Genomic DNA, 27024 nt, shown 5'->3' with positions numbered 1-27024 from the left:
TATACACCGTCTCAGCACAGATGGTTGGCGGAGGCCTCCAACATTACGGCTATACTGCGCTCTGCACTTCTAGCACTGCAGCTACTGCAGGCGCTGCGCTTAATGCACCGCTCTCCTCTGGTGCCCAAGGGCTTATGAGGATTTGACGTTGGGGGATTAGCGGACACAGAGACACAGACACGAACTCGACCTAGAATCAAACGACAATGAGCTGTACTCGAACTCGGGGCTGAAACGGACCTCTGCTCCTCGCATTGCTTTCCAAGGTGACGTTTATTTTAAGGAATAGAGATTAGAGAACGACCTCAGAATCGCAGTGTGCAGCGCAGGCGGAGGTAGCAGAGCTGTACTGTAGTCAGGGCTGTTCGAGCTGTACGCAGATGCAGCTCGGTTACCACTGCGGACGACTGCAAATGTTCACACGAAGCGGGAAGTTGTTGTACAGTCGTGTTTGTCAGTGGAAGCAGGTATCAGGAGTGCATTAAGAATTGTTGCAGCGCGCCGATGAATGCTTGCTCCGCAATGAGATGAATGTAAGTAGTCGAGGAAGAGCTACGTTAATGAGTAGAGAGGTCCTGACTGCTCTGATCAACCATTACCTGATGTGAGTTAAGAGTTAAGTGAGACAGATGCATTAGCATTTGTCTTTTTTATCAAAATCCAGGTCATTCATATATATATATATATATATATATATATATATATTAGTGTGACATTTCCCTCCCTCTGTTATTTTGTTAGTTTGGGATTAAATGGGATTAAGCATAAAAAACTACTCATCACCAAAAAAAATCGCTCTTATTGTTCATCCTCCATCAGGCTGAGCCGATATGAGTCAGTTTCGGTCACTAGCTGGTGTCCTACGGGGCGGTGGCCTGTGGATGCTGGGTCGTAATGCGCCAGGGAGAGGCTGTTCCTCTCGGGTCACTCAGCTGTCACCATCAGTCCTCAGCTCCAGCTATGTGGAGGAGATGTACTATGCATGGCTTGAAGACCCCAGAAGTGTTCATGAGGTACAATAAACATCAACAGCGTACTTGTAGTTTCTCATACATCTAGTTAAAAAAAGGATCTATTCCAAGTCCTTCTTTTCTTATCAAATGCTACAGGTTCACCTTGTAAAATCTCACATACTCCAAGGAATGCAGATTAAAACACATCTAGGGATTATTTGGATGTTGATGAAAAATGCTGAGTAGATGGTCTGTTTTTTGTCACAGTCTTGGGATGCCTACTTTCGCAATGCCCAGGCCAGCAGTCCAGTTGGGGAAGCAGAAGAGAGGCGTCCATCCATGCTTCTACAGGGTCGAGCCATGTCCCAGACACCTGCCATGTCCCTGAAGGTGGTCGAGGATCACTTAGCTGTCCACAATCTTATAAGAGCCTACCAGGTACAAAACCATAACGACTTTGCCCCTACATTCATTGGCCATTTTATCTGAATCACCTACCATGCATTTTGTAGGTTTACAATTACTGACTGTAGCCGATGTGTTGCTGGCTAATTTATCAGCCCACTTTTACCCAGTCCATCAATAGAAAGGGCCCAACTTAGAACATTGTTGATCATTTTCAGCAGAGATATGAACATGGCAATATGTAATACTGGTATGAAAGTATCAGGCAAAACAGTTTTGATGGAATTATTGAAGACCTCTGTTGCTACTGGGTTGCAACAGTCTGCAAACCAAAAATATGCAGTGTGCAGTGGTCCTGTGGTCAGAAACATTGTCTAAACTATATGGTAACACAGATTGTCTAAATTATTAATTGCATCTTAATTAGACTTCTGCTTCTTTGTTCTTTTTAAATCAAGGTGTCAGAGCAGTAATGTAAATAAAAAACATGGGACAATCTTCCCTTTTTCCTCTAATTAATTGAATGAGGTATCTGAGGGAGTTATTAAATATTGTATTTTAGTAAATTCAGCAGTCTTTTATATACAGGAATGGTGAGAGTGTGTACTCGGCTTGGAATAAATCCTCTTCATTTTTCACTCACTCTGCAGATCCGAGGCCATCATGTGGCTCAACTGGATCCTCTCGGCATCCTTACAGCTGACATAGATTCTTTTGTCCCCTCAGATTTGATAACAACCATTGACAAGCTTGGTAAAATATTTATTATTTTCCTTTACTGTTAATACATGTAGAAGTGTTTGACTTTGTAGTTATTAATAGCTGTAACCATCTCCCTATTTGTGAATAGTTGATTCATTTACTGTCCTTTGGCCATAATTACCCTGCCCCACTTAAAGAAGACTGCTGTTTTGGAGACGTGTGCTGACTTGGTTCCTTGCTTGCGGCAGATCCTTACTAATTATTTATACTTTTGTATCCTCTGTTTGCCGCCCTGTGCCATCACTTCTTCACTGTACAACCCACTGTCAGGTAGCTGTGTAAGTAGGTGTAATGGAGTTTGTAGCTGAAGTGGTTAGGTTTGGCCTCTGTATTGATTTTATAACATAACTGCTTCTCTTCCATCACAAATGTTTCATTTTGATTACAAAACTAAAATTAGATTGTCAATTTAAGCGTATAAGATGTGTATTCTATTTTTTTCCCTTACATATCAACATTAAGCATCAGAATGGCCCCGGTATCAAGTTATGAACATGGAAAATCTGTCACAGCATCAAACATTTTGTGTTTCAGTCAGTTCAAATCAGTTTACATACTATATGCAAAACACCCCCTGGCATTCTGGGGGTCCCATGTTGGCTGGTTGCTAACTCTCTCACCTTAGTGGATGATGCTAGCTTTAGGGCCAACAAAATATTTGGCTTAATAATTCTTCTTCTGGAAATGCTCTTTTCTAGTTTGATAATGCGCTCTTTCAGTGAGATCCATTTCTTTGGAGTAAAAATTCACTCCACCAATCTCTTGGGAAAATAGGTTTTATAAATAGATTATTATAAGTTATTACATATTGTAATATGTGAAGGATCAGTGAACACCCTACAGCGCCACCCTAAGGCAGTCCAAGGCTGACTAGTTCATTGTTCTTGGAACATCAGCAGCTTGTGGGTGGAACATCAGCAAGTGGGTTATTTCATATCTAATTTCCTCTGAAGTATAAATAAATAACTTAGGACCTAATGGCCATTTTGACAGGGAATAAACACATACTCTTACTACATAGTACTGTATGTTTCACAACATAATTCAGCTCTATGTGTTGATATATATTTGCTGTTTTCTAGACACTGATAATATTTGGCTTGTTGAATGAAAATCTTTTTTAGTCTCAGACTAGTTTCATTTGAAACACCAGATGCTAAAAGCTAAACGGTACTAATGGACTAGTTAGAGTTATAGTGTAATTTTTTGAATGATACTAAAGGTAATGTACAGGTACAAAACACAAGCAAGTAATTAGATGAAGTAACTATTGGCTGTGTTTCTACTTCATGTTTTAATATTTAAACATGTACAACATACACACTGGTCATGTGTGAGAAAAGCTGTTGTTTCTGCTATTATGCTATGCTTTTTCAGAGACAGATGAGATCTTTTTAACATATGTGATCTCTTATATATTATATGCTCTTTGGAACATTCCTCTGCATCTTTCTGTTTGCCCTCATGGTTTAAGAATAGAAATTAAGTCATGAAAATTAGACTCTCGCTGCCTCGCGGGGCAGATGGGACGTATAGAATGGTAATGTGATAAAGTGATCTTATCAAGGTTATTCTAATAGGGTTCAGTTGTCTTAGTCTTTGGTGACTCGTGTTGCAGCCCAAGTTGAGAGCGAGAAAGAGTGGTTGCTAGCAGTCCAGACATGTAACCAGCCAGCCAGAAGATTGCTCATTCCGTCAGTTCAGATTCTCCAGTCCTAGACAGTGACAGGGGCTCCTGTGCTAGAACTGTGGCCCAGACTGAAGTGCAAGCCTGGGTTAATGTTATCTGAGGTAAAGGACCATAAATCTTCCCCTTTGCTCCTGTCATGCCCTATTGCTTTTAGTGCCAGCAAAATACAAGGATGTAGGACATGTTCTCACAACAGATCGAAAGGAAGAGAGTAATGGCCACTAAAGAGACTCCTCAAAACATACCTCTTTTTCCCTTCATATATACCTTCTGTGTGTGTCAGACCATATTTTGTCATAGTGCTTCACAGAGCTGCCACACAGCTAATGAAAGCAGTTCTCAGACCAGTTGGCTGTAGTAGCAGTCATCTGATATTGCCCTATATTCTAATCTCTCTTTATCTGTATTGTGGTTTTAATTTCATTACATGCATGTGTCTCCTCTTGTATGTCCCCCGATGTTGAGCAGTCCCAGTCTCACTGGTAGACCTTATCGGCACAATTAGGTGCATGCTCTTCTGGTTACCTGTCATTTATGTAGCTCAATTTTATTTTAAAATTAATTTAATGTAAATTATGATGATAATTGCTAATAAGTTTGCTTTCATAATTACAGTTAAGAAGTTTTTATCATTTACATTTCTTTTGATTCTGAGTACTGAAAGCCTTTTATCATATAAGTGACTCCTGATGATGCATCTCAAACACTAGGGTTCTATGGCTTGGACGAGTCTGATCTGGACAAGACCTTTCAGTTACCATCCACAACATTTATTGGAGGTCATGAAACCACACTTCCACTCAGGGAAATCATTCACAGGCTTGAGGTAGGTAGAGGTTGTTTTCTGGGATCTATATGATCTATGGGATCTGATATTGAGACAAGTCATTTTTAATACTGAGAAAAGTAATTGATTTTTGTTTGCCCTGGATTTACAGAAATTCCCGCATTACTATGCTATGCCAATTTGCTTTGAAGCTGTCGAAACCTACACGAACATCATCACATTTCATTTATCCTTTTTCCCTGATTTCCCTTTTTAAGAAATGTAGGCCACCATATTTATGTTTTATAAAGATCATTTGTTCTGAACTGAATGCAGTTTTGTTTTTGAGACCACCCTTTGGTTTATTTAATTTCCAGTCAGTATGGCCATTAAGTACAAGTTATTCTTTTTGAAGCATCAGGGAAAAAAAACAGAAAACATATAAACATATAATTACATAGAAGCCTCAGTTACTGAATATAATATCATTTTTTTATTCTTTGTGTGCTGACTGTGTCTTTATTACAGCTTACATTCTTTTCATGAGACTTGCTTTTAGTTTTTTGAAGAAATATGCAGGGATGTTTTTACACACCTCCAAAGTTCTATCTTAGAATGCTTCTTACGATCCAAGTAATCCCAAACACATTGAGTGATGTTGATGTCTGGGTTTTTGAGTTGCCCAGTCTATTGTTCAGAGAACACCAGCAGCTTCTTTGTGTGATTAGCAAAATTTCTTCTTTTTATATTTTTTTCTATTTCCGTTTCTCAGTGCTGCTTATTGACAGCTGTGTCCTTTTAGATTCATAGCATTGTGTTCCCACCTGTGGATTTTTTCAGATTGGAAGCAAGAGTGGGGCTTGATTTTACCTTGTCCCTCAAACATAAAAGTGCTGTCTCCTCAGAAATATCTCCTAAAAACTGGTTAACTTGTACATGTACTTGAACTTTGTACTGGATATTAAATAAATGAAGAGTGGTCTCTGACTTTTGCACAGTACTATGTACTGTTTATGTGTACTTACAGACATCATACTGTGGTCATATTGGCATGGAATTCATGTTCATCAACAACGTAGAACAGTGTCAGTGGATCCGCCAGAAATTTGAGACTCCGGGAATCATGAAATTTACTGACAGAGAGAAGAGGACACTGCTGGCCAGACTTGTGCGCTCAACTCGGTCAGTGAGTAGAAAGTAATTTGATATAAGGAGTTGTATAGAGAGCTTATATAATCACTATCACTATGGGCTTCATTGTCTCCTTCTAATATTTCACTATGAGGGAAAGATGAGAAGATGAGGAAAAGTTACATAGTCATATGTGCTAAAGGTTGCTGTAGGTTTTCCTACATTGTTGTATAGAATCTCTTTCACTATACTTACTCATATTGATGGTGCAGTTTTGAGGACTTCCTGGCCCGCAAGTGGTCTTCAGAGAAGCGCTTTGGCTTAGAGGGCTGTGAAGTCCTTATACCTGCCTTGAAGATGATCATTGACAGGTCGAGTGCAGCTGGAATAGAGAGTGTAATCATAGGCATGCCCCACAGGTATGTCATCTCTATTATTTTTGTTCTCACCCTCTATTAATAAGCTCTTATCAACAGGAATAACACTCTCTGATGCACAGGGGTCGACTGAACGTGCTGGCCAATGTTGTTCGGAAAGATCTTGATCAGATATTCTGCCAGTTTGATCCCAAACTTGAAGCTGCAGATGAGGTATAGTGAAGTAGAGTCTAACAACGCTTCAGATCCTATGTCTTGTATTGCATGGAAAATATGAATTACAGAGGTATATGTTTGCTCCACAGGGCTCAGGAGATGTGAAGTATCACCTGGGTATGTACCATGAGCGAATCAACAGGGAGACAGATAAGAACATCACTCTGTCGCTCATGGCTAACCCCTCTCACCTGGAGGCAGTGGACCCTGTAGTGCAGGGCAAAACTAAAGCAGAGCAGTTCTATAGAGGAGACACTGAAGGGAAGAAGGTAATGTCAAATGAACAAATTCCTGAGCAGAGTATATCTAAGGATTGCAGTAGAGACATGAGGCTAACGTAGTTAATGTGTAATGGAAGCCTGCCACCCAAAATCTTTTAAGTCTATTGCAAAATTAAGAAACACACTACAGACACCAAACATGTTTTGACCAAACAGCTACGCTTGGGCAAACAGCCTTAGATTTTTTGGTCAACCATTTCTTTTAGATTTGTGATGGACCATGAATCTCAACTATACCACTTTTTTCATATATAAAGAGCAAGATTGATATTATTTCCAGTTCATATACCAAAACAGGTCTTGTGCCCACGTTATCCCATTAACATGTTAGATATACATTCAACAGGATAGCCCAAAACATCACTTGATTAGGCAGAACTTTCTAAGAAAACCTGTCATTGCTGGTAAGCATGTAGGTCAGGTGGGATTCACTATGTTATAGACCTATAATTAAAGTGAAAATACAAACACAATTTTAGAATGTATTACCTCTTACATCTCTCAAAGTAAAGAAAATTTGGTTAGAACCATGAGTTCTTTTAGAACCATTTCATGCCATCAGCTGTTTCTTTGCATGGTGAAATCGTTAATCAGTTTGATGGAGAATGTGTTGTATATGGTTCTATATGAAACCTTTTTGAAAATGGTTCTGTATAGCAGCAAAATGGGTTCTGCTATTATTATGATGCCAAGCTTGTAATAGCAGAAGAACCCTTGTTGGTGCTGTATAAAACTATTTCCAACATGGTTCTATATAGATCCATATTCAACATGTTCTCCATCAATCGAAAGAAACATTTTACCATGCAAAGAAGCATATAAGTATGAAATAATTTTATATACAATTCCCTTTACTAAAGAACCCTTGAAAAACTGTCTGTTTTTTAAATGGTACCTTAACACTTCTAGCAGAGATGTGAATCTCCACTGCTGGTAAGAGTGATGGGAAAAAGCAATTCATGTCAACTTTACACATCATTTATGCTTCCATCCACCTACAGTACAGCACAGGGCTAATCAAGCATATTTTGAAAAAGAAAAATGTGCTTAAAAGGCACACAGCATGCCCATTTTATTTTTATTTTTTTAATGTTGTTTAATTTAGTATGTAAACAGTATGAAAATATTAAAATATACCACCCACTCTACTGAAGTTAGAGTAATCAAGGCAGTGTAGCTTCAGTTTAGCTTAAAATAGTAACATGCTTAAGTACAAAATGCAGAACTTATACAGCGTACCGAAATTAATTTACTTTACAAATATATTTGAGATTACTTTGAAAGACTGGTAACCTTGTCCAGAATTTGTTAGCTTAGTACATTTTTCTTCCCTCTCTTACTCAGGTGATGTCTATTCTGATGCATGGTGATGCAGCATTTGCTGGTCAAGGAGTTGTCTATGAAACCTTCCATCTCAGTGAGCTCCCCTCATACACCACTCTTGGCACCATCCATGTTGTTGTCAACAATCAGGTAAAGATCAAGGCTCTTTCACTGAGTGGTATATCGAGGATTGTGACTGATTTCATGCTAAAGCCAGATTACAGAAATCAGGCATTATTTGTACAGACAATTTGAACTCCTGACCTTTGCTTATGTATTAGATTGATTAGCTTTATCTGGTATTGCCAGATTGGCTTTACCACTGATCCGCGAATGGCACGCTCTTCTCCCTACCCCACTGATGTGGCTCGCGTGGTCAATGCACCCATCTTCCATGTCAATGCTGATGACCCTGAGGCTGTGATGTATGTGTGTAGAGTGGCTGCAGAGTGGAGGAGCACCTTTAACAAGGATGTGGTCATAGACCTGGTGAGTACTAACTGGCATAAACTACATTCTTAAACATAAATAGCTTTGGTTAGGGTGTACAACTATAGAAAAACCTTGAATTCATATGGAACTTTAACGTTATGGGAGGGCTCTTTAAATAGGTTTTTCCACTTGCACAACTCTGTTGAAAGGTTCTTTGGGGATGACGTCACTCCTAATCCTGTTTATTAACCCCGTAAAATCCCATGGTTATTACATACTAAAGCGTATTATTCAGTAACTACAGGGATTTTAATGCAAACTGGCTAAGCTATACTTAGGTTATAAAATGTGTAATAAAACTTTGGTCCCACTGCTGCACCATTGCCTTTTAAGAGTTTAACCTTTAATCTTTAATCTGTAGAAAATAAAAACAAAAAACAGATATAATACAGTTTGAACCACCGAGCCACCAACCTCACTCCTACAATCATACAATAGGTTATTAAGGATATTATACTGACTAGATTTTCTACCCAAGATTTTAAGTATATAAGAAAAAACCTTCCCAGTACTTTTCAGACCATTTAGTTTTTTTTTTTTCTTTAGATAAAAATCTTTTTCTTTGGAGTAAAAGGGTGGGGGATGTAGAATTAATCCAAAGAATGACTCCATTATTTTTAGAAGTATGCACAGATCCAGATAGATGAAGACAGATGAGACCAGCATTTTTTTTTAATAATAAATGTGTACAGTATTTGTATAGAAATTATTTTTTTAAAATATGCATTAGATATCATGCTTTCATAATAAAGTTTCACAACATAGAAAATGGATAGCATCCTAAAATGTATATCCATAAATGGTTATAGGTTTGTTACCGGCGCTTTGGCCACAATGAGATGGACGAGCCCATGTTTACTCAACCTCTGATGTACAAGCAGATACGCAAGCAAGAGCATGTGCTGAAGAAATATGCAGACAAGCTCATCTCTGAGGGTGTGGTTACTCTGCAGGAGTTTGAGGTTTGTCTCTTGGGATACAATATAACAGTTATACAGTCCATGATGGGTGCATATATGATGAATGTAATTGACATTATCTTTGAGCTTTTGAATCAGGAATCATGTTAATTCTAATTGAGGCTGCACAATACAGTGGTTTGCAAAAGTTAGACACCTCTGGATTTTATTCATTTTTGAAATGAACAGATGTAAACAATCTCTCCAACAAACTCAGACATTTCAGATGAGTGTCTGTTAAATGTGCCTCAACAAATGTAACTTAGTTTGGTCAAAATAATACAGACTAATTATTTGAACCATCACCCATTAAGAGGTTCCTAATATACTTTTACTGCATTGCAAAGCAAAGGAAAGGCAGTAAAGGTATATGATGTTTTCTCTGTATCATGCTAATTCATTTCTTAAGCTGGGTCTATGTGTAGCCTAAACCTTTGATTGCAAATGGTGTTCTTTCCAGACCTTTAGTGAGTGATGTCCTTCCCTTCGTATGTGTGTGTTGTGTGGGTTGGTTATCCAGACAGTTGATGGAGGTTGTTTTCAGTTGTTCAGGCAATGTCTTTTTGCTCTGGTGATGCCACATTTGTACTGTGCTCCACCCATTCACTCTCGCTGCTATTCCTACAAACTCATATCAGCCACTCAGCCCCCCTCCCAGGTTAGTTGCTGTAGGAACCACAAAGCTTGGACACAGCCATCCTTCCAGCGAGTATAGCTGACATTCTGTCTGGCCCGGCGACAGCTCGTTTTATTTACAACAGCGTCCCTGTCACTTTCCACTCACTGCCATTGCTCAGGGGAATTCACTTAGGGAATAAATTGTGACTTGAAGCTCACTGTTTTCCGTACACCATAGCACTATAGGTGCCATTTCTAATGAATCATTTGTCACAAATGTGTCATGTCCCTCCATTTCTTGATAAAGATGGTGGTTGGTGTATAAACAGTATGCGATGTTTGTACACCATCAGACATGCGAATACTGGTTACCGTTTACAGGAGGAAGTGGCCAAGTATGACAAAATCTGTGAAGAAGCATACACTGCCTCCAAAGATGAGAAGATACTACACATCCGCCACTGGCTAGACTCACCTTGGCCAAGTACAGTTGTTTCCCTTCTTCCTTAACCATTAAAAATGGAATGGTTATATTTAGCTGTATTTCAAGAAGCTTTAACAATCTACGATTCTGTGTTAAGACTTCTTCACAGCTGAGGGTGAACCAAAGTGTATGAGCTATCCCCCTACTGGGCTGACTGATGAGGTCCTGAAGCACATTGGCGAGGCTGCCAGCTCCGTCCCTCTGCAGGACTTCTCCATTCACAGTGGTGAGCCTCAGATAGTCTCAGTCCAACATATTACTGCTTTACCCAGTGTTTAGTGCTGAATGGCTGTGGTGTTACTGTGGACGAACTCACTGTAAGCCTGGTGCTACAGTCAGGTTGGGGCTTCTCAGTACTCTGGACGTAGAAGAGCTATAAAGGGATGCTTGCTAACCAAAACATTCCAGCAAATGCATTTTCATCGCCTTTCTTGAACACAAAATTGCAAAGTCAGCAGTCACAAGTCAGTATATAGAAACTCCCTATAAATCAGTACATTTCCCTAAATTAAGATAGATTAGATTTCTCATTATGTCCAGTGAAATAACCATTTACTCAGTTAGGTTAAGGCATTAGAAGCTAGCAGGCTGTTATTTAAAGGCCTTGTCTTTTTCCTTGCTTTGGTTTAATATAGCGCATGCTTTCACTCATGTTATTACTTGGTACTCATTACCTGCTATTAGCCAGTAGGGGGAGTGCAGGTACCTGGGCTAGTGTGAATGCTTGTATATTGTGGTTTTTATTAGGAAGCCTAAGTTGCTTTTTCTAAACACTCTTAAAAATAAATGTGCCTGTAGAAATCCTTATATGTAAGAGTGTACACCTTCTGTACAAGTAAATAAGAATTGAGAGGCAGAAATGAAGAAATGAGAAGCAGAATTTACCTGAATTATGCTTATATTTTGTTTGTTTGTGCAACCTGTTTCTGTGGAAAATCCCAGGAGTTTCGAGGATCTTACGAGGCCGGGCTGACATGGTTAGTAAACGTACAGTGGACTGGGCTCTGGGGGAGTATATGGCCTTTGGCTCTCTGCTGAAAGATGGAATTCATGTGAGACTGAGTGGGCAGGATGTGGAGAGAGGAACCTTCAGGTAAGAATGCAAATACAGTACACCATTGTGCTAAACCTACAGTATCAACATCAACACAACACACACAACAATAAATGATTCTTGGCTTGTATGTGTGGTTTTAGGAAAAGTGTTTAATTGGTATAGAACTTTTACAAGTGTGGAGGATGCACATTGTGTGGAGGATGCACAGCTCATTTAAAGAAAGATTCCTCAAAAAACATCCTTTGAAAGCTTATTTAGAAAATTAAAAGTGGTTCTTTTATAGAGCCATTTTTGGCACCATAATTTTTAAACAAAGATTGAAGGGTAACACAAATATAGGGCTTTCCCAAGGCTGCATGACTACATAGGCCTTTCACAAACCTATATAAAGACTTATAGGTTTATTCCTATGAGCATCAGTAGACATAGAGGCTACTTTTGTCACCTTCACTCCAGAGAGTCTAATGACAACTGATACTTTTTGAAATAAGCCTTCATAATGTTTATATAGGTTTATGCCAGTTGTCTAAGCAGGAGTGAAAATTGGTGCAGACAAGTTTCAGATGTAATACTATATTCATATAGTACCATATTCATATATCTTACAAAGAATAATTTGCATAGTCATTAGCAATGTTTGTTCTGTTGATTGTCATAATCAACAGAACTTTGAAATACAATAAATTATTTGTCCAGGCTGCATGTTGCGCATAATTCATATGTGTAGGTCATAACTTCATAACTGTGTGCATCAGCAGCCAGTCAGACTCATGTTGTTCAAGACTTGAACTACTTGATTCACTCAAACTCAGAGTAAACAACCAAGGTAAACATAAATGGATATATTAGACAGACAGACAGTCCTGCTGCACAGATGAGATCCATAGTAAAAAAATGTAGTTAGGGATTCACGAGCACTTGATTTCCCAGAATAAATTTATGACATATAAAAGGCTGCCAAATGCGCAGAAGAAGACACTGCTGGCTATAATGATGCTGTGCTTGTCTTTAATTTGAGATGCAAAAGTATTGTAGTGGGAGATTTTATGGTAAAACCACCCATTTAATTTGTGTAACTTTTTTCTCAACCCCAAGACTCCCTAGATTTATCTCACATAATTTCAAAAAGTAAAGGGGACATGTCACCTGTGCCCCCATATATTTTGTGCCAGTGCATGAATAGCATAGATACATGTCATGTAGCCTTATGAATGCTAACCGTAAGTTACTGTGTTATTGAGTAAATCAACCTTTGCTTTGAAGGAGAGTGTCACAAAGAAACATCTGGGTAAAAGTCGTCTTACTGGACCTTGAACACAGCAAGCAGTGATTGCATCAGTTCCATGAACCTAACGAACACAATCAGTCTACTGCCTATTCATTTAGAATGGCAGAATAAAACCCTCTGCAGCGCAGCTTCCTTGAATGTCTGTACAGTGACAGGTGACGTCAGTCTGTCTCAGACAGAGTCTCCTGGGAATGCGATAGATGCCCACATGGTGTTGTCACGGTACTGCTTCTGTTGACGCTGAAGGAAACCCGTTTGACGATACCCCACAGCAGGACTAAAACACAGCCACACACTCCCACGTCTGTTCATTTCAGCCTAGTGAGAGGGACTTTGTCAGCCAGCTTTGCTGGTTTGATATGTTGTTGCCTGCCAGTCCCAGAGACATGCTAACCGAAATTTCCTCCCCCAGTTTATCGCACCACATGCAGCATCATTTACTGCTCCGCTCTACATTTCTGATGTTTAGTTTTCCTGAATGGACTCCAGTGGCTTTACGCTTGGCTCAGGAAACGCAAGCTTTAGAGTAGAACATTTCCAAGAGAAACTGTTATTGAGAGGAAGTCAAGAGAAAACAGATGCTGTCTCATAAGCCTGTTTATTGATGGATACTGTCTGTGGGCTGGTGCAAGCATCCTGTGCCACCCTGCTTTCTGCAAGTCTCCTGCAGAGGCCAGGGGAGGGAACATATCGCCTTGCTCCAGTCTGCTGCTCCTGCAGTCATTACCTAGGGACTTAATGGCTAGGAGTAATTGATTCAGTCATCTGTGGTTGTGAATGTGTTCGTCCTATGCTCCTGACTGGTGTAGCCAAGGGGAAGAGACCGTGTTTACCCTCGAGCTTCTCTGTGTTTCCACGGTTACCCCATAGTCCAAATGCACTGTAGCACAAAGAACCACTTTTGAGTCACAGCTGTGATTAAGTGTGCTCAGCAAACAGTCTCCAATTAGGGCTAATTCCTTCTTCAGTTTTTTTTGCTTGGTTACATTTCGGATTGTTATTTAACAATGTGATTTACTCTGATTCATTCATTCTTTGGGAGAAACATGTGTGCCTAATGGAGAGGAGAGAATTAAGAGAAACTAAAGGGCCACCAGGACCATGCATTGCCTATTACATAATAATAGATTGGTTAGTGTAACTACAAAAGACAAAAGAGCATGTGCGATTCCCTGTGAAGTCACTTCTGTCTAGTTAAACTTAGTCTATCTCTGCAGCCACCTGACATTCGATTCTTATTCAATAACTGCACAGTCCTCCAAGTCCAAATGTGGCTGCATCACTGCTGCATCATTACCATGATCTTTGAGAGATTTTAAATGCTTGTCTCATTGCATTGTACTTGAAGGCTGAATTAAACATCACATCCGAGTGACCTAGCAAAACACATCACATCTCTAGCCTTAACTCCTATCACTTCCTTTCTTCTGCCTCTCTCCCTTTCTAACTCTGATTGGAGAGAAAACGTGAGAGGGCTTCTCTGTTGTGGTTTGACACTATAGCTGGATGGAGAAAACCTATAGAGAGAAGAGTGTAGTAACACTTTACAATGAAGGTACTTGACATAGCTTTAATTTAAGCATTAATTCATATGTGAGTAGTCATTAATGCATACATCTGTAATACATCTTGAGTCATCATGAATATGCATAAGTAACCTTATCTTACTGATGGCTTAATGCAGGAGAAATATATTAATTCACGTAGTAATTAAGCTACCAGCATCATCAGTTAAAATCAGCTATTCATGACGTTCATACAGATCTTCATGATAGTCAGCATGTAAACTGTAGAAAAACTAAATGATGATCCACAGCCTGTGAAGTTATATATCCACCATTACTAAAGCATTACTTCTTTATGAGTTCATGATGTTTGTGGCCCTTAAAATAAAGTGATGAAATATTCCTGCTATTTTAACTGTTCACTTGTGTGTTGATGATAAAATAATTGGGGCATGTCATCAAATAATCTTATTATTTGGCATATCTATTAGATTACATGTATGAATTAATGATTACGCACAGATGAAAAGATGTCTAAATTGCATATACCCTTATTGTAAAAGTGTTACTGAGAGAATTCTCCAGCTCTGAGACAGATCCCTGAACTATCACCAAGGCTGTCTTGTCTCATACAGTTGTCAGTTGGAATGGTTGTAAAGTCTGCCCCGCAGTACGCGACTCACTTTGATGGCATTTGTCAACACACTTATTTTGTTTCTGTTTCCTTCTTAAAAGAACTACTTGTATTCTCAGAAAGTTGTCTGTCTGAACATTTTGTGCTATCTTGAAAGGTAAAGGCTGCTTTGCACTTTAACTTCACAGTCACCGTCATCATGTCCTGCATGACCAGGAAGTGGATAAACGATTTTGCATCCCACTTAACCATCTGTCGCCGGACCAAGCCCCTTACACAGTGTGCAACAGCTCTCTGTCTGAGTATGGAGTGTTGGGTAAGTAACCATTGCTGCTTAATAGCACACCACCACTGTCCAAAAATAAGCAGGTCCAAAATGGTAACTTGGAGTTAAGAATGGTAACATTCTTAACTCTTAATGTAAGTAAATGTGAAGAGGTTTTATTCCAGTTAATTTTGGAGTATTTCTACTGGTCCAATCTGTCTTCATGAAAATTCCATGTGATGTAAAGGACAGCTGATGTGTTCAAATGATGTACTAGTGTTGTTCTGAACTGATATATGGGATTTGTATTGGTACCAGTACTGCCTTATTGAATGGATTATATATTAGCCTGATCCACATTCAATACTGTTTTCCAGTCAGCTTCATTGTAAAATTATAACATAGTGTTGTTTCTTTCTTTTTTTCTTTCAAAGCTAAGAATTGATGTGTAGCCTTGAGTTACTAGATAGTGAGAAGCAGTAGATGCATGTATTGAGACATCATAGGGGTTCCGAAACCAAATTAAGTTCTAACTTCTATCTAACTTCCAATGTGAGTAAAATTGTTTATTGATTTTCTATTGATTATATTGATTACTGAATCAATATTTTAGTGTTTTTGGCATGTTTTTGCTCTCTCTTGACTTTGCTTCAGTTTGTGTATCCAAATACATTTGTGTGAGAATGTGTGTACACACACAACAGTGTAGTGTATCCTTTAGCTATTAAGGAAACATTTGCTAGGAACTAAGACGGCTAATCAGCCAATTTGGCCGTGCTAGAGATGTATTTTAATAACTGCATGCAATGAACAATTAATTGTTAATCACAATCATTTATGTGACTATAAATTGTCAACTAAAATGTCATTGTGACAACCTTATGTGCTACCTCATACATAAACAAATGATCCCTGGCAATTCTTAAAAGTGAAGTACATGGATTTTAAATAGTGATGCAACATGAAATCAGAATTATATTTTTATCAATAAACATGTGCTTTAAAAAATATCAACATCAGGCTAATGTTTAGATTTGACTGATATTTAAAATCATGGTATTTTACTGCATTTGTACCCCTATAATAAATGTTTACTCTGTAGTGTTATTTCTACATTTTATAAAGATTTATGTGTGGCACTGCAGATATGTACATATAAAAAAGGTATCTACTCACAGTTCTCAAATGAAGAAGCAGGGGTGAAGACATATGCAAGAATTTGAACACTCCCAGTCAAATTACATGTTTTGTTAACACATCTTTTACAGAGAATAAACATAGCTGTGACATTTGTCTGCAAATTAGTTCACAATTTCTATTTATTTGCTGAGTTTAGTATACTGAAAAAAAATAAACATAAAATATAAAATGTATTATAAGCTTATTTAAATTTTTTTCCCCAGTGTGTTAAGTTCAGCTTATAACAGTGAGTGTGCATGAAAAAATTGTCCTTTGTCGAGGATGTGTTGACTTATTTTCACTTAGAAAATCAGCAAAACATGTCATTTGACCTGTAGAGCCCAAACTTTTGCATATGACTGTATTTGTACTGGAAGAGAGAAAATGGAATCAGTGCCATCCATTACTGACAAAAGTAATATTAAAGCAATATAGATTGTACAGTGTGCAAGTTGTAGTCTTTTGCTAAAACATAATTATTTTATGTGAGCTTTATTAGACCTAATTTGTGTTTATTCAGTGGGATTTGTTTTGTGTTGGTGATGTAATAGGTTTTGAGCTGGGGTTTGCTATGGCTAGTCCCAATGCTCTTGTGTGCTGGGAGGCTCAGTTTGGGGACTTTCACAACACAGCACAGTGTATCATTGACCAGTTCATCAGTTCAGGCCAGGCCAAGTGGGTCCGGAACAATGGCATTGTCCTGCTACTGCCCCATGGTATGGAGGGAATGGTATGTTCACTGCTGCCATTGCTGTTATTAACCTTGGATTATCAATGCAACATACTATAAATGTGATGCACCATTCATAGGATGCATGCTAGGCTACGAAGATGCACGTAACTAAAATGGGGAATGCTTTTCTAAACCTTCAAGTCATTTTCATGCAAAAAGCATTTCCAGTAATGAAATTCAAATAAACATGTCCAGAACAGTATAAATCGGCATGTTTAAGAATGTAGAACTAAATCCCTCACAATATCACAGGCATATGCAATCATGTTTGACAGCTGTGTAATAATATCATGAATTATTAAAGGTTACCGCTGGGTTATTTTTGTCTTTGCCCTACTAAGCCAAGCAAAGCTACAATGCAATAGATATTTTAAGAGTTCTTAATTATGTGGGCCATATTAGCTCAATTCTGACTGCTGAACCAAATCTGCTCTGGAGCACCAAGAATGTGTGGCCTTGTTTCTTACCTCAGTGTTGCTCTGTAATCCAAAGTAATTGTATAGGGATCAATACTGATGACTCAAGGTTTGTCAGGCCCTTTGCAAATGAGGCTTTGCAAATGATGTGTGTGTGTGTGTGCGTGTGTGTGTGTGTGTGTGTGTGTGTGTGTGTGTGTGTGTGTGTGTGTGTGTGTGTGTGTGTGTGTGTGTGTGTGTGATTATCAGGGCCCAGAACACTCGTCAGCACGACCTGAGCGTTTCTTGCAGATGAGCAAGGATGACCCTGATCGCTATCCGGTGAGTGGGCTCTACTGCAATGGCTCATGCTGATGGCCACAGAGATTCAGACCTATAAGCACTTCTCTGAAGCCCCCTGATTACCCCATTTAGTTAATGCTCAAAATGACCATTGTAAATGTCTTCTCCTTTACTATGCAGCTGTCAGTCCCAAGGGCAAAGCAGCTTGAGTATATGCAATATTAAGACTAGCTATAGGTAAATGATTAAAAGACCTTTTACTGCAGTAGCGCTTAACAGAATATTGACATGTCTAGATGAATTTTGCCAGTTTATGTACATTTTCTCCCATCAAGCTGGCACTAACTTTCCTACAGTGATTTTATATGATGCCACTGTGTCTGGGAAACTGTGATTGGAATCAACTTTTCTCTCATTGAATGAAAAGGTTGGTTCCTCTCTCTTTGTTGGCACAGAACAATGTTATCAAGAGCAGCTGTTAACCAACTCTTTTAGGTAAATGTTTAGAGCCAAATTACAAATCAGAATGGCCTTTTTTATTATTGCAAATGAAGAGACGATAAATAGTTAGCTCTAAGCCATGCCTGAAAAATTATCAGTCTCCAGCCGTGAAACTTCTTATCAACATCTGACTTTGTTTGGTATGCATAATAATTTTGAAAAACAGTTGTTTGATTCTACTGTGTGTAGCATAGGCATAAGATTGCATTGAAGAATGAGCTTGTATTGCTGCTTGTTATGATGTTATGATGATGTATATCGTGGTGTCTTGGTTATACATATTTTTAAATAGTTCTCAATAAACATAATGAAAAATGTTATTTGAATTACTAAATAGATGGTAGTGTGCAATTGTATCAGACAGCTAATGGTACCATAGAAGAGTTTTTGCTCTATTTCTTCAAATATTTGCATATTTGTGTTACCAAATGATGTCAGATCCCCTCAAACAAAAACTAATATATTTTTTGTAAGTTCTGTAAGGAGAATATGAGGAAAGTATGAGGAAACATGCAAGATTTTAAACGATAATTTCATTTACCAAACTGAAAAAGTTTTGCAACACCTATAGCGGCCATATGAAAAGTAAAGTTGCCTGCCCTTACTCAAATTGAGTTTGAGCGTCACACTGTGGACTGATGACAGGACAATCTTTTACCGTTTGCAGTGCAGAGCAGAATTCATGCCTCTGTCAGTTATGGTAAGTTGACCAGGGAAGCAGCAAAGCATCCCCACATCATTGCATGATGTTCTTATTGTGGAATCTTAAGTTAGTTTCATTATCTGAGGTGAACGAGGCCTGCAGTTCCTTAGAACTAGGCAACATAGGTTCTTTTCTGAGTTCCTGGAGGAGTTGTTACTGTGCTGTTTTGAATTTTGGTTGCTGTTTCTGGAAAGATTCACCATTTGAGGTTTTCTCCATTTGGAATAATGGTTTACACTATGGTTTGCAGGAGTCCCAGAACCTTGGAAATGGCTTTTTAATCCTCTCCAAACTGGTATATTTCAGTAACTTTCGTATCTCTTCTGGAATTTCTTTTGTGCTGCTTGTTGGGGCCTTTTAGCCTAGTTCATGTTGAAAAAAGTTCTATTTAAGCAATGTTTAGATTTAACAGGGCTGGCAGTGATCAGGGCTGCGTCTAGTTTAACTGATTCCAATTATCAACTAAATTTGGTCAATTGGTTGACTGAGTAACTAGGGGACAGTTACTGTTTTCCCCTTGATGTTGAATAACTATTTCCTCCAACAAATAAAATTATGATTCTAAAATTTGTATTTCCTCAGTTTGTCTCATTGTAACTTTGGTTTGAAGATATGAATCAATTGTGTGTGACCAATGTGCAAAAATGGAAGAAATCAAGATGGAAGCAAATCTAGATAAGCAAAAACAATAAAAACACTGTTAAAATGGGAGTGCTACTGAATGGAGACACATTTGAGAGCCAAAAGAGCTGGCTCTCATTGGTGAGCTTGCGTCAGTTGATCAGATGCATCGAACAGAGTTGGAATTTACATCACTACTATCCTTCTAGGCTGGCAGCTATTGGACGACAGGTTTACACCAGCATAACTTGAATAACTTGGTTTTGAAAAGTAGAAACCACAAATCAAGCTGTTTTTTGGTCTGCTCAAATAAATCTATCAAATTTAAGTATCCTTTAGTATTCATAGTCATTCAGCAGAAAAGGAAGGTCTATAACATGATCTTCCTTTTTGGCTAAATGACTGTGATTACTGCAGAATACTTACATTTGATAGATTTATTTGATAAGTGGTTGCAAAGTGGCTTGAATTTGGCAATGAAATGTTCCAGTTACATAAAATCTGTGAAACATCATGTGTCTGTAACTGTATTCAAAATGCAATTTATGTCTTATTAATTATCAGTTTTAATTGGACTTTGTATTTTCCTCTAATTAAGGAGTTCACTGGTGATTTTGAGGTCCAACAGCTTTACGACTGTAACTGGATCGTGGTCAACTGCTCAACACCTGCCAACTACTTTCATGTGCTGAGGAGGCAGATCTTATTACCATTTAGAAAGCCTGTAAGAAAACACACTCAGCCTCTCTTCTCTAATCATCAACTTAATGTCTTACATATTTATTGATGTAATTGATATGCAATCTTACCATTACATTAATATTTTGTTTGTAGTACGTTGTTGAAATCAACTGTTATTCCAATCCCAGTACTGTCTATTCACAGCCATATGAGATGTTGTACAGTTTTTACTGTAATAAACAGAAGGAATGGGGACAGTTCTGATGGGTATAAAACTTAAGCTCTAACAGCATGAACCTAAAGTTTCTGGATTCTCCCCACACACTTGTGGTTTTCTGCTACAGTAATTATCTAAAGTGTTCCCCAGTTGCAGATAAATGCAGTGCTTTGTGGAGCATGAGAAAATCTCTTCCTGAGCAAATTAAACAGACTGTCTGGGGATGCTAGTGTTTGCTTTGTACAAAAGTCCTCTTAATTTATTGTTTTGGTTGGATTCACAGCTGTCAAAAGTTTATTTACTCTGCAGTTAAACTGGTAAGAACGGTAAGTCTGTCTTAGTGTGATTGACATCAATCTGTATTTTTTGTCTCCACAGCTAATTATTTTTACTCCCAAGTCCTTGCTGAGACTCCCTGAGGCCCGTTCCAGTTTTGATGAGATGACCACAGGTGTGACAAAACTTTAAATTTTGTTGTCTATTTAAATCGTTGTCTAATTTGACTTAATCAAACCTTTGTAGGGACAATGGGGAGAGACAATGTTTATATAATGTTAACATTAATATTTAGGTAATTGATTTTGCAGGAACTAAGTTCAGAAGAATCATACCAGACGAGGGTCCTGCATCTAAAAACCCAGGCAAAGTGAAGAGAGTCATCTTCTGCACTGGTAAAGTCTACTATGAGCTGGCAAAAGAGAGAAAGCAGCTCAAACTAGAGGATACAGTGGCAGTAGTCCGACTAGAGCAGGTTAGTAACATATACCTGTATTCTGATTCTTGGATTTTTATTCACTAGTCTTTTACATATTGCCTGTAGGATGTTTACACCTAAATTACTATCAGTAGTTGTAAAGACCTTCAGAACCTGGATGCAAATGTTAAAACTGTCACTAACCAGTTTTTGGCTTTTCAGTTATTGGAGGGCAAAATGGTTAGACCGCTACCCAATAAACAGTGTGGTCAGATCTAATCTGAGCATTGCTGTGTGCTGTTTGTGGCAGATTTCAGAGTGATTGCAATTGGTTACACTCCTGGGGGGATGATACTGGATGATACGGGTCATTCTCTCTCCTTTGTAGAGGGATATATGGACTCAGACAGCTATCCAGCTACTCACTTAGTAAGCTGAGTCACTATTGCTTCCCTCCAACTGTGTGAAGACGTTCAGTAGCTGAAAACTTGAAAAATATCCAGTGGTAGAGCTCACACTTTAGAGGAGCATGTCCAGCTGTCGTCCTCCAGACCAATTACTCCAAACCCTGGTCCTGAAGGCCCACTGCCCTCCACATTTTCCAGTTTCCACTTCTCCTGATCCAGGAGTCTCATTAACCACCTCATGCTGAGCTGAAGTGGGTGTGTAAAAAAAAAAAAAAACACAAATAAAAATGCACTAGACAGTGGGCCTCCAGGACCAGGGTTGGTAAACACTGTTCCAGACAATCTCCTCTGCAAACAATGATATCTTGACAAGTGAATGCATCTTAAATGTATATTGTGTACACGTCTTTCAAGCATTATTTCTTGTAACAGGCAAAACTGTACAGTTACACTTAAAGTAATTACTTAATTTGTAAAATCTAGAAACAGGTTTAAATATTTTTTGTAAACTTCGCAGTTCGTAATGAAGAATACTGGACATATTGACTACATTTAAGATGGTTTCACTTGCCAAGATATCAAGCAGTGAGATGCAGTTAGTGAGTAAAAATCACAAATTCACAAAATAAGGACATAAAATACTCACACAAAAGACAACAGAAATCTACTACCATCATCTAACAGCACTCACATTCAGCCACTTTCAATATTTTGTTCATATCTCATTTTTCAGATATCACCATTTCCTTTTGACCTCATCAAAGCTGAAGTTGAGCTTTATGACAATGCTGAGATGATATGGTGTCAGGAAGAGCATAAGAACATGGGTTATTATGACTATGTAAGGCCACGCTTTCTCACTGTGCTGTCCAATAAGAAACCAGTGTGGTGAGTATGCTCCTTTCCTGCTGCAATCACTGTGCAAAGAAAGCAAGCAACAAGCAAAACAAATCAGATTTTCACTGTCTTCCCATGTTAAATTCAAACTCCCTCTTTCAGGTATGTTGGCCGTGACCCTGCTGCAGCCCCTGCCACAGGAAACAAGTTCACTCACCTGGCAGAGCTCAAGAGGTTCATGGACACTGCGTTTGACCTCAGTGCCTTTGAGGGCAGGAGCTTTTGATGCTGTTGAATCAGCTACTTTAAGCTTTCATTAGACTTAGCCATTTTAACCTCATGTATGCCTTGCTCACAACGCACAATACTTGCTCACATGTAGCATTAGAATAATATTATATCCATTCAGATTTTCACTGTTATTCTAATCTCAGATACTGTAGACAATCTATTTAATACATGCACTAGTGTAGCAGAAAGCATAATTTTGCATAATAGATGTATAAGTACAATCTTAGAAGAAACCTTGAGTACCTAACTGGAATACATGCAGGTTAACACTGGGATCACCTGGGGTTCTCTATCACAGAGCTTTTTATGGAAGATGGGATCTTGACTAAGTCATATTCTTACTTCCTTATCTCTCTTCACTTACTGTCACACCTGGCTTCATCCGGAGACATCAAACAGATGGCATAGCGACAAGTAGCAATGTTCTCTGTGGCTGCCACATTATTCTCTGTTGCCACCAATACACTCTTCCTTTTGGGACTATAAAATACTTTGAGGATTCAGTAATGGGAATGTACCACATGTTGGTATAAAAAGAGGATATAACAACCAAAGAAAAGAATCAGCGCATTTTAGAAATCCTGTATCACACTAGACTATACTCTACAGCAGAGATATTTCATAAATTGAGCAATACAGTAATATACTGAATACAGTTTATACAGTTTAACTGAATACAGTTTATACAAATCATATTCAAATGTTTATTATATAATTTATTGTATTGCCACTGTCTGTCACCAAATGGTCATCCTATATAAATCCTATCCTAAATAAATTACTGCACTTACACCTTTAGCACATGAATAGAAACAAAGCACTAATGATTGTTTACAGTTATGCGGACTGTGCTGTATATGTACTTAAGCAATAATACATGAGATATGCAGTTTCTACCTTTGGAGGTTGTAAGTAGTTAGCCTAGGGAATGTAAGCTTAGTAGAATATTAAGTAATCCCATAACTAACAAAGAGATGTGAAGATAAAGGAGTTAAATAAAACTTAAATTAAAAAACTTAAATAGTTTGGATCAACAACTTGCACTCCAGTAACATGTACCAGAATACAGCATTGGCTACTTCTTAGCACGGCTTAGTAACAATACTTGGAATACTTGCACTAATTGAATAAAGATAGTATCACAAACCATGCCATGTGTTTGTATTTTTTTATCAGCAGCACATTTGCATGTCATATTTGGTGTTGCTGGTATGCATTCTTCACTGCTTCTGTGACTCGTTTACATAAAGGATCAAGTCGTCCATCACCACCTAGTGAAAACAGAAATTTAACACCTCACAATAAGTGTAGACATGGCTGCTTTTCTGTCTCATAAAAGTTGCATACTGTACAAAATTTCACACATTTTGCATCATCACTACTTTTTAAATTTAAAAAATTGCATGCAAGTACATGATACTACATTATAAGCATCATTTTAAACTACATGCAAACTGAATTCTTCTGACTGCAAAAGTATTCAAACCCTTCACCTACAGCAACTCTAGGTTAATGTATGTGGCAGAAATGCTTAACTTAACTTGTTTGGACTGCGCAGGGCTTTTGTTTTTTGGTAGGAAGTGCTTTCACCATTTAAATTCTTTAATTTTTAGTTAAGTGAGTTTAAGCAAAAAGGCCATACTCCAAAACGTACTTGGAGCACATGTTAAGGAAGTTAAGGGTATTGCTCCCATAGGTTTGAGTACTAAATGTCTAAACTTGATATTGTAGGAAGTCCTGTTTACTTGGCTGTCTTTAAGTGTGTCAGTGTTAGTATTTAACAACTACTAAGGCACATTTATGTAAAAGATACCAATCTGATGTTAATTTTATGCAGGCACACTAGTAACTGATAGATGTGTGAAACTGTATATATTAAAAGACAGATGGGTGACACAGGAAATCCAAGGAAATCAAGCACCACCAGAACAGCTTCAGTGGCATAGATTCTACATAGATTCTCTGGAACTGTAGTGGAGGAATGGAAAACCATTCATCCAAAAGGTCTTTCCTCTATCAGTGTTTTTGTGATGGTAGTGAAGAGCATTGTCTAATATGTCTGTCTTCGAGATCTGGAGATGTGGTGACTGTGAGGCCCAAAGCTTATGATTTATATAATTTTCATATTCATCAAAGCCATTAAGTGACCCCTCATGACTCAAGGATGAGGGCATTGTTATCCTGAAATAGACCACTTCCATCAGGATAGAAATGCTTCTTGATCATAGGATCAAGGTGATCAGTTAGCAAAATCCGCTCACAGCACAACAGAGGTGCCAGATCCCCTCACTGTAGGGGTCAAGCCTTTGGGTCCATACTGTTCTCGCTGTGTGTGCCCCACATGCACTCGCCCACCTGTGGAGAACATGGTATAGGACGACTCATCTGACCGTATCACCGTATCACAACTCTGTAAAACAGTGCCTGTGACTTTTGTACCACTGAACTCTCAAATGTACATTTGACTTTGTACTGCAGGATTTATGCACAGCAATCTTACTATTATATCCGTCTCCATGTAGTTGTGGACAGATTGTTCTTGCTGGTACAGTCTGATCATGTCCTGCATTGACATTTTCAGTCACTTGCGGAACAGTTGTTCTTCTGTTCTGTTATTCCTAAGCATTACATTAATGCACAAACAACACAGTTGATGAATGCATATTTGACCACAATTTCCAAGCCTATTTACATCTTTATAGATCTAAGTGCAGATGCCACTTTAGTTACTGTTCCTGTTGAAACTCTTGGCAGCTGCTCGCCTTTGTGACAGAAGCTCTTGCTATTGGTGCCCCCTTTCAAAGTCACAGATCATTTCCCCTTGCCATCTTTATTCATATCAGATGTCAACGACCCTCTCATCATTTTTATACATGCTTCAGAGCATAATGGTTATTAACTGTGTCATGTAGTGCACTTGTTTGGAAGCATCTGAGCTTGTTTTCAGGTTTGCCTTTAATTTGTGGCCCATCTGTAGACACCTCTATAGTAAGGTATAAGTGGTCCACTGAAGCATGGAGCCATAAAGATATATGCCTTCTCTATAGATAGACATTTTACACAAAAGTGCCTTTAGTTTTTCTAGAATAGTGCATATTTTTTCTACCAACAGTCCTGATTTGTATATCAACTGCATGAATACTGGAATCAAAAATGCGTTGTATAGCGGTTTAAATAAAGCTCCAGTAAGTAAAGTTCTGGATCCCAAGCAATTTTAACAGCCTACAGTGAATTTCTTATGTTTAAAAGATCTCTATAATATATCTCGCTGAAAGAGGAATTATTACCAAATTCGAGGTCATTGATGTTGCACTTATAAATGCACTCTCCGTTGACCACGAGCTCCACCTGGTTCCAATCAGGTATTTTCTCCAGAACATAGGAGTGGCCGCAGTCTTTCAGTACCGCTAATGGAGAGAGAGAGAGAGAGAGAGAGAGAGAGAGAGAGAGAGAGAGAGAGAGAGAGAGAGAGAGAGAGAGAGAGAGAGAGAGAGAGAGAGAGAGAGAGAGAGAGAAAACACAAACACTTTGCGTGACCCTGCAGGCAGCGACGTACGTATAAAACCAAAGTTAAAAGCAAGTAAAGCCCGCCAGTCTAGAGACGTTTAACAGCGCACTGGCTAACAAGTGCCACCTTGGAGACCATCCAGGCGGAACGTCCTGTGGTCAACAACACCACACGATTTGTAAGGGCCGTATCGAATAATGACCAGTGAAGTCTCAGGCATAATCCGAGGTTCCTGTACTGGAACTCCCTAATTAACCGAACACAAAACTAGCCAACCGCTCCCTGTGGTGAGGAGTCTTCCCAGAATCCGCGCCGCGTGGCCTGTGTTCTGTTTCCCTAGCAACAGCCGTGAGTCACGAGACTTGAGGAAGGCGGTCCTCTAAACTAACCGGCGAAGGGAAAGTCAGGGCCGTTCAGCGACGCGTGTTTCAGGATTCAGGGTAAGTAGCTGATCAGCAAACTGTGACCTGGAGCTAAAATTAGACGTAGTTTGCTTTAAATGAGAAAAAAATTCAAATGGTCCTACGTCACACTAGCGTAGCCACATGGCGTTATAACCTTTTTCAGAGGTTTTTATGGCTTGATATTTTCATGCTGCTGAGTAGCTAAGTGGGATGAAATAGTGTGGGGCACTAAACTCTGCTGTGTACTAGCTTATCGCTGCTGTTGGAACAAAACCTCGTATTTTTGCGTTTTTCAGTTTTTGACATAATTTACCCTTTATATTGTTGGTAAATTTCATGATGAA

At 38.7% G+C, this 27024-nt stretch overlaps 2 protein-coding genes across 3 annotated transcripts; one reads left to right on the top strand and one right to left on the bottom strand.

The window, feature by feature from the left end:
• On the top strand, positions 1-23917 carry ogdhl (oxoglutarate dehydrogenase L). 2 transcript variants are annotated; one of them, XM_017723242.2, is made up of 23 exons: positions 1-266; positions 820-1013; positions 1221-1391; positions 2009-2111; positions 4521-4636; positions 5604-5758; positions 5980-6126; positions 6207-6297; positions 6390-6569; positions 7926-8054; positions 8214-8393; positions 9206-9358; positions 10355-10457; positions 10555-10683; positions 11400-11550; positions 15130-15257; positions 16937-17115; positions 17784-17855; positions 20240-20365; positions 20918-20990; positions 21127-21290; positions 22374-22528; positions 22640-23917. In XM_017723242.2, the coding sequence occupies exons 2-23, from the start codon at positions 831-833 to the stop codon at positions 22761-22763; spliced, it is 3012 nt and encodes a 1003-aa protein (XP_017578731.1). In that variant the 5' UTR covers positions 1-266; positions 820-830; the 3' UTR covers positions 22764-23917. The 2 variants fall into 2 exon arrangements, with proteins under 2 accessions (XP_017578731.1, XP_017578721.1); XM_017723232.2 differs by lacking the exon at positions 1-266 and adding an exon at positions 289-533 and having other exon boundaries at positions 22640-22782.
• On the bottom strand, positions 23913-26602 carry c5h10orf53 (chromosome 5 C10orf53 homolog). The gene is made up of 3 exons (XM_037538942.1): positions 26403-26602; positions 26056-26175; positions 23913-24039 (listed from the first exon to the last, which is right to left on the bottom strand). Exons 1-3 carry the CDS (start codon positions 26494-26496, stop codon positions 23960-23962), a joined length of 294 nt encoding a protein of 97 aa, XP_037394839.1. The 5' UTR covers positions 26497-26602; the 3' UTR covers positions 23913-23959.
• Between the last annotated feature and the right edge of the window lie 422 nt (positions 26603-27024).

The sequence above is a fragment of the Pygocentrus nattereri genome, chromosome 5, assembly GCF_015220715.1.
Source record: "Pygocentrus nattereri isolate fPygNat1 chromosome 5, fPygNat1.pri, whole genome shotgun sequence".
Classification (NCBI taxonomy): Eukaryota; Metazoa; Chordata; class Actinopteri; order Characiformes; family Serrasalmidae; genus Pygocentrus; species Pygocentrus nattereri.
The sequence above is the reverse complement of the archived record's forward strand: the minus strand, read 5'-3'. Positions and strand labels throughout refer to the sequence as shown.